The 15,750-nt window shown below is 35.4% G+C and overlaps 1 protein-coding gene across 2 annotated transcripts in view; it reads left to right on the top strand.

Annotated features, from left to right (window-relative positions):
* Positions 1-15,750, top strand: part of AP4E1 (adaptor related protein complex 4 subunit epsilon 1) — an 80,558-nt gene that overhangs the window by 23,129 nt on the left and 41,679 nt on the right. For both annotated transcript variants that reach the window (XM_043987870.1, XM_043987871.1), the window contains 7 exons: positions 559-725; positions 4,278-4,351; positions 8,116-8,238; positions 8,339-8,448; positions 10,977-11,116; positions 12,019-12,131; positions 12,237-12,355. In XM_043987870.1, the coding sequence (XP_043843805.1) occupies positions 559-725; positions 4,278-4,351; positions 8,116-8,238; positions 8,339-8,448; positions 10,977-11,116; positions 12,019-12,131; positions 12,237-12,355 (846 nt within the window). The remainder of the gene's footprint in view (positions 1-558; positions 726-4,277; positions 4,352-8,115; positions 8,239-8,338; positions 8,449-10,976; positions 11,117-12,018; positions 12,132-12,236; positions 12,356-15,750) is intronic.

Here is a 15,750-nt window from a genome sequence, read left to right as displayed (position 1 = left end):
CAGTTCTGGATTTGCATTCCAGAAGTCAAATTATTACTGTTCATTTACATATGCCAGTTCTCTGTCAGTATTGTTTTGCTATAGTGACTTAAAACTAAGGCTTCCAGCTGAGTTTCTTTCTTTCTTTTTTTGGTGAGGCAGTTGGGATTAAGTGACTTGCCCAGGGTCACACAGCTAGTAAGTGTCAAGAGTCTGAGGCCAGATTTGAACTCAGGTCCTCCTGAATCCAGGGCCAGTGCTCTATCCACTGTGCCACCTAGCTGCCCCCCCCAGCTGAGTTTCACAAGAACTTTTGAACTGTTGACTAAACTGGTAGGGCTCTCTCTGAGGTTGATTCAGCATGAGTTTGAGAAGTCCTTGGAGCTCTGTTTGTTTCCCTGTGTTGTTATGGAAGAAACCAAAATTGGAATACTGCTTTAGTAGATGCTAAATATTAAATTCAGGCATATGAACTTAAATTATGAAGTTGATCAGTTTGTTGAAGTCACACGGATTATGTTCATTTTGTATTTAATAAATTTCTTTGCTTTAAAAAAAGTTTTTCCCTCATTGGTATAGGAGAATCCGTCTGCATATAAGGACTTGACAGCAAGCTTTGTCACAATCTTGAAGCAGGTAGTGGGAGGAAAACTTCCAGTAGATTTCAATTACCACAGCGTACCAGCACCTTGGCTACAAATTCAACTCTTGAGGATATTAGGACTTCTAGGAAAAGATGATCCAAGGTAAATTTTTCTATATGATTTTATTTTTAAAAAATCAAGAATAAGCAAGGGATGGCTTGCTAGGTAGGGGAGTAGGGAAGGATATCTTTAGAGATAAAGGTAAATAACAAAAGATTGATGACACTTAAAAATTTAAACATTAATAACAAGCAAAACCACAAAGCTCAAAATATTTAGTAGTTTCATGATGGCCCATACTTTCCTGGTGCCTTAGTGACTTAATACTGTTAAAGAACTTCTTTGGGGAACATATGAATTCCTTCTGTTACTTCATTATCAGTTGTGTTCTCTTTTTTCCTTTTTTGCTTGTCCAAATTCTGTCAGCCCTCAAAGGCCTATCTCAAAATCTCAGTTCCACCTAAAGTGGTCTCTTTGATTCTATGAAAACTTCATTTGGATTCCAGATTTGTACTATTTATTTGGCACTTACTTACTGCTTTGTTGTTAGTTGGTGTTTCATGGGTATATTTCAGAGTTCTCTAAGTATACAGTATTCTAAGCTGTTGGAGAGCGAGGGTCTTCTGTCTTAAATGTCTTTATATTATCCACACTGCTTAGGATATTGCCTTGCCCATAATGGGTGTCTTAGTAAATAATTGTTGATTAATTTAAGTTTTTCTTCCAAAAGTACAAACCATTTTGCCTAAGGGCATATGAATTTAGGTTCTTAGCTTCTTTTTAGTTTATTGCTTTCAGGAATGTCCTAGCTAAGTACCTTGTGGGTATGGGCCTCCATCCACTTGAAAGAATGCCCGGGAAGAGGCTGTCTTTGTATTATTGTATTTTTTCCCCATATCTGTGATATTAACCCCTAATGTTTCTTTGAGGTGGAAACTGGATAGTGTAGACATACGTGCTAAATATGTCTGCCATAAACTTATTTTAAGGAACTCTGTAAAAGTGTTTCATGGTATAAATATAGTATGAAAATAGTGGTTATTTCAGGAATGCATTGCATTCTATTAGAATGCAAGGTAGTAGACTTCCAAATTACTATTGAAGGAATAACAGGTATTTGTTGTATCAAATTTAATAAGAATTGTAGTAGAACCCCTTTATTACTCTGGCATTAACCTTCCTTATGAATCAGGCAATATCAGGATTTTATTTTGTGTAATTATTGTTTATAAAGGGGTAAGCAGACTAGGGTAAGTGGGCTAAATCCTGCTCCCTGCTTTTGTTCTGTGAAGTAAAAATGGTTTTTACATTTTAGTTTTATTGCATTTAAAAATGTGAAAACTGTTTTTGGCTGGATGGGTTATACAAAAACAGTCAGTGGGCTGTACTTTGCTAACCCCTAGCTTAAAATATATAATTTGACCTATGATATTACCAGATTATTAGATAATCAAATCACAAGATAAGTTCTATAGTAATTAGGAGAAAATAAATGTAGCAGTTTTAATATCCTTGTAATAGACAACATCTGTTTGGGATGTTTATATGCATTTCCTACTTAGACATGTATAGTTACCTCTAATGTCATGTGGTTATTTATTATTTTAAAATATGCACTTCATTCACAAGGTAGAACTGAGAAAAATCCAGTTGAATGTGAACTTTTTTCTGTATATGTTTGTTTTAAAACAATAAAAAAAAGTAGATGTAGCTCTTAAAATACTTTATTAGTCTGAGTAAATTTTCTTCCTAAATCTGACTTGTATAAAATGAATGTGACCTATGAAATACCTATGGATTCTTTTTTTTTCTTTTCAAAGAGAATCTCAGGACTACAACCTCTACTTGGTACAGTGTGGTGTAGTTTATCCACCCTTTGTCCGTGACTCTGCATCTCTTATTTATCTGAACCATTTTTCTATCGAGTCCTCTCTGTGTGAGATAATATTCATTTGTCATTATGCTATATTTCTAATAAATATCTGCATTATTGAATTAGCAGAACACTAGAAGATAATCCTTTGTTTCTGTTCTCTTGGCTGGAACGGTTTCCTTTTACAGAATCTCAGAGTTGAAAGGTTGCTCAGAAGCCATCTAATCTGCCCTGTACCTGAACAAGGGTCCCTTCTTACCTTCCCAAGTATTAGCTGTCCAGCTTTCACTGGAAGATTTTTACTTGGGGAGAGCCAACTGTTTTCTGAGAAAGCCTGTTCTATTTTGAGACAGCTCCCAGGAAGTGTTTCTTTCTACAGAGCCTGAATCTTTTTTTTTTTTTTTGTAATGTCTACCTGTTGCTCCTGTTTATAACTTCTTGGGTCATGAAGAACAAGTTTAATCCCTCTTTCAATGACAGCTCTTCAAATACTTGAAGAGAGCTAGCTTCCTCTCCTCTCCACATTCTGCATCTTCTCTTCTTTGCAGTAAACATTTCTATTTCCTTCAGTACATCTTCATTTGGTACCTTCTTCAGTTATTTCATCATTCTGGTTACCCTTCTCTAGAGAACACTCTGGTTTGTTAATGTCCTTCCTAAAATCCTGTGCCCACAACTGTTCACAATACTTTGGATGTGGAATGACCAGGATGGACACCAGTAGGACTTTGACCTCCCTCATTCTGGATGCTATGTCCTTATTGGAGCTGCCACATCACACCATTGACTTATATGGAGCTGCAGGAAATGCAGACTTCAAATCTTTTTTACAGGAGCTGTTCTCTAGCTATGACTGCCGTATTCTGTTCTCTTGAAACTGATTTTTGTGAATTCTAGTATAGAATATGACATTTGCTTTTATTAAGTTTCTTTCATCTTATTTCACTAGTCACATTATTTTAGGTTCTGACATTATTTAAAGCACTATATATAAAACCCACATTAGCCAGTTTCTGCATAGTTCATGGTTATCAGATATTCACCATAAAGTCACAGAAGAGATAGGCTTCTATTGATTCAATTGAAGATAATTGCAGAAACTTAATAGAAACACCTATAGAATAACAATGTTAGCTAAAAAGTCTTTAGTTATAATACCCACCTGCTGGTAGGGGAAAGGGGAATGTCTGAAGATATCTCCCTGGACCATGTAAATTATTATACACCCAAATTGAACCCTGTCCAGATTGATTCCAATAAACTTACAGGAAAATTTAAATAGAGTTTTGAATAAATATCTAGAGTGATTTTTTACGTTATAAAAATATCAACACCAGATAAAAGAACTTGATTTAGCAGTTAAATTGAATATTAGAGATTCGTGTGTGTAAGCCATTTTATCTACTTGTCAATATTGACAAAACCATAAATCTAATCTATACATTATAAAGGATGAATAACAATTACATAAAGCAGAAACTTAGAAACAGTGAGTTTTTGCCAATTGAAACAGAACTTGCTTTTATTAGAAAAACAAAAAGGAGCCCAAGGAATTTATTGGTTTGTACAGTGTTAGAGCTAGAAGCGCTTTGGAGATCATCTAGCCCAGGCCCCTCGAATCAGGTCTTTGGCCGAGTGGGCAAATTACTTGCCCCTTAGTTATTTAGCCTTTTCATTTTAGTGACCCCACCCACCAAAGATTTTGAAATACAGGTTTTAAAGGTGTGTTTTATTGGTTAGAGCTTTTATATTCTACTGTAAATAAATTATTTTTTAAACAGGACAAGTGAATTAACATATGATGTTCTTGATGAATCCTTAAGAAGAGCTGAGTTAAGTCACAATATCACATATGGTAGGTAAATGTATGTGCTAACTTTTAGTAACATAATACAGTATAAGCCAGATGTGTTTCATAACATTATAGCTATACATTAAATGCCACAGATTTTACTTTTAATTCAACAAACACTTATTAAGTGCCTATAGTGTGCAAAGCTCATTTGTGTTAGGTGTTAGGGATACAGAAGGAAGAAACACAGAGTTGCTGCACTCAAGCAACTTTGAGAGAAATGGTAATTAATAACCAATGATTTGGGGAGATCCAGAATTTTCTCTCTTTTTCAAGACTTAGCCTCTGAAAGACAGGACTGATAGTAAATAGAATTAATATTCTCCTCAGTCTAGGTACTTCTACCCCACCTAGCCTTACAAGGAATTGAATCTAAAGTGAAACTGGCCCATTGTGAGGAATAAAGATACTTTGTCTAGATTTCCCCCAGGCTTGGGGGTGACTTGAAAGTAAATGATGGGTTCAAAGTCAAGTTCCCTCTTGCCCTTTTCTCTCCCCACCCCCAGCCCCTCTTTAGAATAGGTCCACCCTCTAATTAATTCTTTTTGTTTGTTTGTTTGTTTTTGTGGGGCGATGAGGGTTAAGTGACTTGCCCAGGGTGACATAGCTAGGAAGTGTAAGTGTCTGAAGCCGAATTTGAACTCAGGTCCTCCTGAATCCAGGGCCGGTGCTTTGTCCACTGAGCCACCTAGCTGTCCCCCCTCTAATTAATTCTTAACCAGTCAGAGTTGATTGCTACCCTCAAGAACACATGCTTTTTTAAGGGCATACAGATTGTGAGCCCACCCCCATGATTCATCTTTGGTATAAGCGAGATGGCCAAATGACTGTTCCTATTATTAATAAAATGATTACTCAGAAACTATGTCTCTCCAACTTATACGTTACAACCTACAGCCTAATGATTTAACTAGAAGGTTTTTAGGAATTCAGAATGTTGTGACAAGGTAGAAAGATGTCAGGAAGCTCTATACTTTAAAAGGTTTATGGTTTTAGTGATGTGGATCCTTTGACTGATGTAGAGTACAGGCCCTTCCGTGCCTTAACACATAGTTCCATGAGCTGGTTTGACCAAAAATATAACTATTTTTTAGCAATTCTTTGGTAAACACAAGCACTGAGTATTTAATAGAATATATGGCAGGCAGTTCAGTACAGTGGAAAGAGAACTGAAGTTAGAATCACAGGATAAGAGTTTGAATCCTGAGTGACCTTAGGAAAATCACTTATCTTCTCTGGGTTTCAGTGTCCTCATCTATAAAATGAAGGGGTTGCATATGATAACCTCTAAGGTCCCTTCCAACTATAGTTCCATGATCCTGTGAAATCTATTACAGTATTTATCATCTCTTCATTAAAGCATTTATTAAGCACATAACTGAATGAGGTCTCATGTTAGATAATTATACTAACCAGGTCCTTGACTTTTAGAAGATTCTCAGGCAGACAATAGGACTTGAAATAGATATGAATAAAACCATACCAATTTATTAATAGATAGCAAGGTGTTTAAATGTACTCCACATACATAAATTTACTTTCCTACTGACAGTCAGTAGACTTTGTGAGTTGATAGTCTACTTTTAGGATTTTTCAGTTGCTTGAAAAAACCCATTAAAATACACGTGAAAAAGTAACCATGTTATTTTAAAATGAAATTCTATGAGTAGTTGGGAAAGATTTTCCAAGGTTTTTTTTTACATTATTGTGTACCTCTTCCTTATTACCCACATGTCCAAAACATGTTGAAAGGGTCATAGATTTGATTTCTTCAAATAGATTATTAACTCTGACAATTGTGACTGAAGAATTAAATTTGTTAAAGAGACATACTCATTTTTTGTCTCTTCTGTTGAACTCTGAAAGTACATGAATTATGTATTTTCTTTTTATCTTCTATAGCAGGGCTTCTTAAACTTTTTCCACTTGCAACCCCTTTTCGCCTGAGAAATTTTTACATGACCCTGGGTATGTTGCTATTTAAAATAGGCATTTGCTAATTGCTAATTTTTTTGCAATCCCATATTTGGTTTAAGAAATTTAAGAAGCTAGGCTCTATAGTACTTTGCACATATTGTTGACTTAGTAAGTATTTGTTGAATGAATTATCAAATTTGGGCATAAAAGTAAGTTTCTACAAAGATGATGGCCATGTATTTTGAGTGACGAATGGAAACAGTAAAGTCTTATTTTGATCTTTTAAGGGAAGTGTTAAAAAATAATGTATATTTGAGGAAATTGTAACTAGTTATTAAAAACATGACATTTCTTGTTTGATCTGCAAAAGTTTAAGGTCTGTGACCAAAAAGAGCTTGCATATCAGAGTCAAAAGTAAAGATAGTGGGGGCAGCTAGGTGGCGCAGTGGATAAAGCACGGGCCCTGGATTCAGGAATACCTGAGTTCAAATCCGGCCTCAGACACTTGACACTTACCAGCTGTGTGACCCTGGGCAAGTCACTTAACCCCCATTGCCCCCCCCCCCCCAAAAAAAAGTAAAGGTAGTGTAATTTGTTCTTGGAGGTAAAATTAATATATTTGTAAGGACTTTGCAAGCTGTAAATCTTGATGGAAAGGTGAGGTGTGTTGTCATAATCATTATTATTAGTAGTAGTATCATTCCACAAGATCAAGACATGCTTGTTAGTAATTTGAGAGACTCCATACTGTATAAAAAAGTAATTGTGATTTTTTCCTTTACTCTGACAATGTTCCAGCTCACAGTGAAGTTTCTATGAAACAGTTTGTGACCCAGACCCCAGCATCATCGTGCCAAATATTCACTGGATATAGCTCTGAATAATTTTTGCTTGTTTCTAAAAATTAATCTACTCCCAGAGAATAAAGATTTGGTGCCATGGGATAAATAATGCTATAGTTAAAAGAATGTGTTAGAACCTGAAGGCAATACAAGAGTTCCACAGATATTTTGAGTAATGGCAGCATAATTGGAATAAGGCTTTTAAGGTGACTCTTTTGAAGGGGACAATATTCAGTTGGTAAAGTTTTGGCATGTTAGTTAAAGTCAATTCAACTTATAGTAATTTTTCAAAGTAAAAATTTTTTATAGTAAAAAAAATTATAGGAACTTTTCAAACCCTTGAGACCATAATGTTCACCCAATTTTAGTGATTGTATATAACTGAATGATGGTAATGTACTCTATATTTTTGTTACACTTTGTATTTTTGTTAACTTTGTGCTGTTCCACATCACCACAAGGTATTGACCACAAGGTGATGGATTTTTTGATCATCAAAGTTCTCAAAGAGCAACTAATAAATTATAAAGGGGTTGGTAACCTGTATTTACACACAGAGTAACCCTACTGATAAAATTCCAGATCCTTGGAACATTGAAGTTTTTTGGGGGAGGGTTGGGTGGTCCATATCTGACTTTGTTGTTTTAGGGATCTCTCAGTGAGAAACCTTCTTTTTCTAAGGCAGATGGAAAAACTGCTTTGCAACTTAGTATGAGAGAGAGTTACCTGGGCTCCTTAGACATCAAGTCTTTGCCTAAGGTCATAGAGCTAGTATGTATTAGCTGTGGACTTGAGCCTAAATCTTGTTGTCAAGCATGTAGCTGAAAAGAGTAACATAGTATTTCTTTGATAATATTCTATCAGTCTCATTTTTACTAATAAATAGAGTCTGACCTTACATCAGTTAGTTTGATTAATAATAGCCTTTATGATTATATGTGTACAACATAAATATGTTCTTATATTTATTATTTTTTAAATATTTGCCATTTGATTATCTCCTTCTAGCTATTCTCTTTGAATGTGTGCATACAATTTATACCATCTATCCTAAATCTGAATTGCTTGAGAAGGCTGCTAGATGCATTGGAAAATTTGTTTTGTCTCCTAAAATAAATCTCAAATATTTAGGTAAGACAGTTAATTACATCAGCAGTACTTTTGAAAAAGTCTGTAAAAATTTGTATACATTTGTTTCAAATCACTTTGTAGATTGTAACTTTTTTTCTAGGACTAAAGGCTCTTACCTATGTTATCCAGCAGGATCCCAATCTGGCACTTCAGCACCAGATGACAATAATTGAATGCTTAGACCATCCTGATCCCATTATTAAAAGAGAGGTAAATTGGTATTTTGAGTAGTGTTTGTGAGGTGTTAACATATCTTTAGCTCTTCTCACTGTTATTCAAATGCTGGGAAAAAATTCTGACCTTTGAGCATTTAGTAATGGCATTGGGCACTAATGTTTTTCCTTTTCAATCAATAAAGGAACATTTCCAAAAAATAAAAGCAACAGTAGCAAGTGGAGTGTATTTGAATTATCCTTTTGAATGATAAGATGCAGTTATCTGTTGAGTTAATTTAGACATAGCCTCCCCTTTTTTGGTAAGAGCACTGGATTAATAGTTTGTATACCTTACATCTACCCTGGATTTGTAGTTTAATTTAGGTTAAATGACTTCTTTTTTCTGTAGTCCAATTTTTTTTATTTGTAAAAGAGGTTAATCCTTGCCTGACTTCTTAAACAGGGATGCTGAGAGAACAAATTAAAATATCCATAAAGTGATTTGAACTCCTTGGAAGGAAGGTGTATATTTTATTTCCCCTTCATGCCCTATGTAAAAGTGCTTTCAAATATGCATGTATATATGTGTGTACATGTATATGTCTATATTATATGTGTGTGTCTTTCTATATGTGTGTGTAGACCTATGTGTAGAAACTATTCAGCCTGCAAATGGGCCATTTTCTGCAGATTAGTAGGTGGGACTAAGCCAAATATAGAGAAAACCTTCTTTACTAAACTTAAAACTAATTAAGTTTTGATGGGGAAGAAAATAAGAACCAAAACTGATTAATTAAATAGAGTTCATTTAAAATGTTTTTAAAAATAACTTATATGATTAACAAAAAGGTATGAGACATTTTGACTTAAAGACCCTATTTTTGAACAAATAAAAAGATTTCTCTAAAAAAAGTATCCTTTTTTTTTCATCTTCATATTCTTATCTGTGCTTTTTTGTGGGGTAGTTCTTTTCAATTTTCAGGTAAGATAGTCTATTTGCAAAATGGGTTGGTTTCTGCATGTCGGCCATCTTTTATAGAAAGGTAAACTAAGAATAATAATAAATGGCACTCCTAGTCCTACGTACTCAAGATAAGGCAGGACTGTCTCCAAGAGAGCAATCAGGGAGTTAAATTTACTTGCCTAGTGACTAATTTTTATCAGATTTTCCAAAGACATTTTGATACTAGATTTTTTGATACTAGATTCCCACTTTAAAATGAGAGTCAGAGGGAAAATGGGAATGCCAGACTAAAAAGGTTGCTAAAACAGGGAACAAATTGCATTAAAAATGTCTCTTACTGATATAATTGTAGGTCTTTAGGTAGCATATACTGAAGTAAGCCAATACATCAAAATGCTGTAGATTAAGTGACTTAATGGGAGTTAGAACTCTTCACACACACACACACACACACACACACACACACACACACACACACACACAGAGTTAAATTTTTAAGAAGATTTATGTCCTATTAGATGTGATGGTGATGAGGGTTAAAAATACTTAATCCCATGGTTTTGAAAACATAGGCAAGTGTAGTATGCGCAAATTCTCTTATTAGTAAGTAAACAAATTGGTTACCATAGAGATTGCTGGGGCTAATAATGACCTCCTAAAATAAGTGATCTACTACCCTGGGAATAATCCAATGATATTTTGGTCTTAAGCTGCTTTCTGGGAACTTTGCTGGGTTAGAAAGCCCTTCCCAGGACCTGGGAAGATAGCCTGATGCTTCTTATGCTAGTGGAGACCTTTGGACCTTGTGTTCATCTTCCATTATTGTATTGGGTCAGTGAGGAAGCGCTGTAGCCAGGAAACTACTTTCTTTGTACTGTTTTGGCTGTGGATATTGGTCTTAGTATTTACTTAGCCTGATCCTTTTAGAACAAGAGACTATACCATGTATCTATTTGGGGGAAGAAGAGAAAAAGATTTGTCTTTTCAATTATCTTCTTCTTGAAGCGTAATTAATTTTCATTCTCTCAGGAAGTAAAATTTTTAAGTGCCATGGGAAGGCAAGAGGCAATACTTTTTGTAATAGTGAATTTATTATTTAGGCCACAAAACACATACACGTAAAAATAAAATTCAGGGTATAGCCATCTTTAAATTTTTGGAAGAACCTTAAAATTTTGCAATTCTTTTTTAGAATTTATAATGACTCCAAGCTTAGATACTTCTGTTCTTAATTATGTAGGCCAATATGTTCTTGGTTACCAGTTACCAATAGAGAAGCGATATGGCATGGGTTATTAAAATGCAGTTTATATAAACCACACATCCATTTAAAGGTTTTGGCAACATTGTTAGCTCTCTAGTTATGTTTTGCTTAAACTATTACAAGTTAGTTTGAATTCATTGAATGTATTATCTGAGAGCCCCAGAATTTATTAGAGAATTTGTAGATAATGCAAAATAGTAGATTATCTGCACAAGGTTAAAACTGACTTTTAACTGTGGTACAAACTTATATGATCTGATTAATTTTAATAGTCCAGTGTACTAATTATCTATTTAAAAGTGACATAATTATGAATAATTTGGTAATGATATTTTTATTTCCATTCCTTGAATAGACTTTGGAACTTCTTTACAGAATTACTAATGCACAGAATGTAACTGTTATTGTCCAGAAAATGCTTGAATATTTGCAGCAGAGCAAAGAAGAATATATCATCATCAGTTTAGTTGGGAAAATAGCTGAGCTGGCTGAGAAATATCCTTTTCTGGGAGGTGCGAAACTACATGTTACCTTCCGATTTAAAGTGACTAGACATTTTTCCTCTTAGAACTAAAGTGCAGATGCTTAAAAGTGTTTATGGACATATTTAAAGTTCAAGATGCCAACAGTAACTTTTATTTTTTGGTTTTCAAGGATTTTTTGCTGGCAAGGGCAGAAAAGCAAGGCTTTTTTGAATGATTCACCCTCTCCTGAATCCTCTCTGTCAGTGGAATAATATTAGGCTCAAAGATTTTCAACATGTATTTAAGCTGATCTTATTCTTTCATTTCTCTTATTCTTAAATCCACTGGACAAAACTCTCATCCATCACAGGTCCAGGAATGATCTTCTCCATTAGGATATTTCCTAGCTACTTTATTTTTTATGCTAGTATTTGTCATATTAACATTCAATTTGGAACATGATTCCCCTTTAACCTCTTTATATTTTCCTTCTGAAATTTTAGTAATGGGACTATTTTTTCTTGTTACTAGGACACAGGGATTTTGTTATTTCCAAAGTAGAAATTATTTTAAATCTAAAAGAAAAAAGTTGAGTGTAAAGATTTTGTAGTACTGTCAAGTATATATTTGAGTTTATATAGGCTTTAATATTTGGCTTTTATGGGGCACATAGGATTTAATCTTTAAGTCTTCAGGTAATTAATACATTTTATTCATTTTTTTCATTCAACAAATATAATTGAGTACCTTTCATATGCAAGGAACCATATTAGGTACTGAGACACTAACTTAAAGTTTGTTTTTGAGATTGTCCTGAGTTTAAACATAAAGCTCCTACCAAATATAATCAGTTTCTTTGAAAAGATTCTAGAAGAAAAGATAATTTCAGTAAGTAGTCTTGTGAAACGCACATTTTCTTAACATTGTGGCTACATATGCTCCTGATAATGAATGGTTTATTCAGACGATGAATGCTGTATTTTCAGTGGGAGGAGATATGATGCATCCTGATATCCCTAACAATTTTTTGAGACTTCTGGCAGAAGGTTGGTAATTTTCTATAAAGAAGGAAATTAAAAATTAAATATATTTCATTACAGCATCCACATATAGTTCATTGATGATATAAATGTTGTATTATTTCTCTGTAGGTTTTGATGATGAGAATGAAGACAAACAGCTAAGACTGTATGCAGTCCAGTCTTATCTCAGCTTACTAGAGATAGAAAATGCATTTTATCCACAGAGATTTCTGCAGGTCATGAGCTGGGTGAGCAAAGTACATTATAGAAACTCTGACTATGTACTATCAGCTCCATATGCTTGTTTTATTGACTTAAATGTCTGTTTGGGACAGTTGCCTCAGTTTACCCAAATAATTCGAGGAGACCACCAAGTCAAGCAGAAACAGGTTTATTTCATTCTCATGAGAATGGGCGACCCCATGCAAGAGATGAGGAGTGCACTGATGAGCTCATGAGTTGGGTTTTTATGGAAGTTTGAGGGGGCAGTCCCCTCATGTACAGGGTAAACTCACAATCTAACATCCAATTCTGTCTTACCTAGCATGCACATGATCATAGTATGGAGGCATGTTCAGCTGGGTTCGAGAGCTGGAGGGAAGGGGAGGGGGAAAGGGTGAAACCACTCCACCAGTATAAGGAGGGGGCATTGGGGAAGAAGGGAGAGATGGTACTGGGACCTAGGGCTTAGGAATGCAAGAATGGAGAGGTAGTATCAGGGTGGGTTTGTGCCAATAGGAGACAGCTATCCTGCTTGGCCACAGAACAAGGCGGGGATGGAGTATGGACATAATGGTCTAACAATAACAGGGACTGGGGCCTGGGTACTTTACAGACCCCAGCCTCAGAGTCTGAACTGACTCAAGCCCACCATATTCCACTCAGTGTCCAACTACTTTCAGATACCATTCCATTTCCGCCCCCCCCCCCCCCCCATTACCTACCACTTATCTCTCCATTCACTTCTTTCTCTCTTCTTGCCAATTCCTGGACTGTTTCACTTTGAATATGTTTGTATATATATTTGTTTCTTTTTTTTGTTGTATCAGTGATGTTGAACTTAAGTAGAAACAGATCCCTATGGGTTGGATATTGACTTATTTTATTTTATTATTATTTTTTTTGGTGGGGCATTGGGGGTTAAGTGACTTGCCCAGGGTCACACAGCTAGTAAGTGTTAAGTGTCTGAGGCCGGATTTGAACTCAGGTCCTCCTGAATCCAGGGCCAGTGCTTTATCCACTGTGCCACCTAGCCGCCCCTGGATATTGACTTAGAAAATCTCAAATTAACATTATTTATATTGTCTAGCTCAGAGAACTGATGGGATCAAACCATGCCCAGATGATGGACTTTGCCTTAAGGAACTTGAATGAGGGTCTTTCCCTAATGTCATCTGAAGAGTTCATTTTAATTTAGAATGCCCTCAAGTCATGTCAACCAGTGGAATTGAGTGATGCTAATCATTGGCTTTGATCAGTGTATAAGGACCTGCCTCTATCAAAAGAGGATAAAACCCTTGGCTGCAGGAGGGCCCTGCTCTCTTGGTTCTGTTCTAACTGGTCTCTTCCTCTTAGGACAGTGCAGGTTTTGTAGGTCTTCTGAACTCTCCTTGAGACTACTATGAGTTTTCTGTGGCTTTTTTCCTACTCATGCTAACCACCACACGGTCAGTTCTTTACTCATATATATATAATATTAATTAATAATAAATGTTTGTTGCCCAAACTGGTGCAATAGCTAACAGAAATAGCAATCAGTTTAATTTATAAAATACAGTAATAGCAACTAATTAATTAAAAAAACACAGTAATGGCAATTAAATTTAGAAAATGCAGTTGCAGCCTAATTAAGAAACAAAACACGATGATCATTTTAAATTTTTTTCTTACAAATGGTGGCTATAAGTTGCTGAACCTTGAGGATTCTAGCATATTTTAATTTTTTCCTATTTATAAGAAGCAAACAGCAAATTGACCTTAGTCAATAAATGTTGGTTATGTGCCAGTAACTTTGCTAAGCACTAGTGATGATCCAAAGATAGTCCCTGCCCTCAAGGAATTTACAACCTAATAGAGGAAGACAGTATATACAAAAGGAACCTGAAAAATGAGGGTCAGGGGAATGATGTTCAGAAGTGAAACCAAGTGGAGTCGAAACCAAGTAGAGCCTCTCTGAAAAATCAAGTTACCTTGAAAGATCTGAGCCCTATCTAAAGAAAGACTTTGGGAGGAGTTTATTAAAGTTTTGCCCTCCAGCATTCCAATCAGAGGGGAGTGTCAGCTGAGGGAGCTGAGAAGGTGTTCAGTATCATAGATGAGTCAAATCTACATGATGAAATTTCAGGTGATGAGCTTATTCTGGAAGGGTCATTGATATTTCTGGAGTCAGCCAAGCAGATTGAAAATGAGGAACAGAACTTAGAAGAAAGCATCAATATTATAGTAAAAAAAATTAATTTTATGGATGTAGTAACCTCTGAGAAGTCAAGGAGATACAGAAAGTGCTTATTTTCAGAACAGAGCTGAGGAAGAAACGGAAAAAGGTGGGGTTTAGGAGAATAAAATGAACTCATAGATTATAACTTTTGCCACCTGGAATTCTGTTCTAATTGGTCTCATCAGCTGAGCTACCAGTAACACCAACTTTGGGTTTTTTATCCTTGATGCTTCACATGTGGTATCTTCACGAACTTTTAAGACTGAAGGTTTGGCCAGATTGAGACAAAGTTCTCGACCTTTTTGTCTATTTTTTAAATTTATAATTCAGTATGACTGTGTTAGGCAGTGTGGTGTAGTGGTTTGATATCTGGCCTTGGTGTTAGGAAGACAACCTGGGTTCAATTCTTGCTTATGAAACATCCTGGGTAAGGCCTTACCCCTCCCTGGGAGAAGCCCAGGTAATTTTCTAAGACTTAAGAGAAGCTGCTGATTTGCATTGGTAAAGGAAGATTCCCACTGGGAACTACCTGCACTGTAAAATTGTGGGCCTGAGACAACATGAAAACAACTGATCCTCAATACATAGGTATTATAATATTTTAGTATTGCATTTAGCTTTTCTTTTAAAAAAATTGTTGCATTGTGCTTCTCTATTTTTAAAAATAAAATTTTTTCAATCAATAAAAACGTGCCTTATTTCCCTTCCCACCTTTCTACCTTCTCCCTTTGAAAAAGAAAGATAAAACCTTTGTTACAACCATTTATAATTGAACAAAACAAATTCCTGCTCGGCCTTATTTTTTAAAAAAGTCTCAATCTGTACTCTTGGGACCATCCATCACCTCTCTCTCAGGAGGTGGGTAACATGTTTCATCATGAGTCCGCTGGAATTGTGGTTGGTCATTGTGTTGGTCAGAGTTCCTAAGTATTTCAAAGTTTGTCTTTATAATGTTTTTGTTATTGTATATATTGTCCTCCTAGTTCTACTTACTTCATTAAGTATGATGTTCATACCAATCTTTTCAGCTTTCTCTGAAACTTTAATAATTCCATCACATCCATGTACTATAACTTATTTATCTTTTACTCACTTGTCCGGTACTCCTTCATTTTCCAATTGTTTGCTACCACAAAAAGGGCTGCTATAACTAGTTTTGTGCACGTGGGTCCTTTTCCTCTTTTCCCGATCTCTTTGGGGTATAGA

The sequence above is a fragment of the Dromiciops gliroides genome, chromosome 2, assembly GCF_019393635.1.
Source record: "Dromiciops gliroides isolate mDroGli1 chromosome 2, mDroGli1.pri, whole genome shotgun sequence".
NCBI classification, from domain to species: Eukaryota; Metazoa; Chordata; class Mammalia; order Microbiotheria; family Microbiotheriidae; genus Dromiciops; species Dromiciops gliroides.
This window is presented reverse-complemented; position numbering and strand designations above follow the sequence as displayed.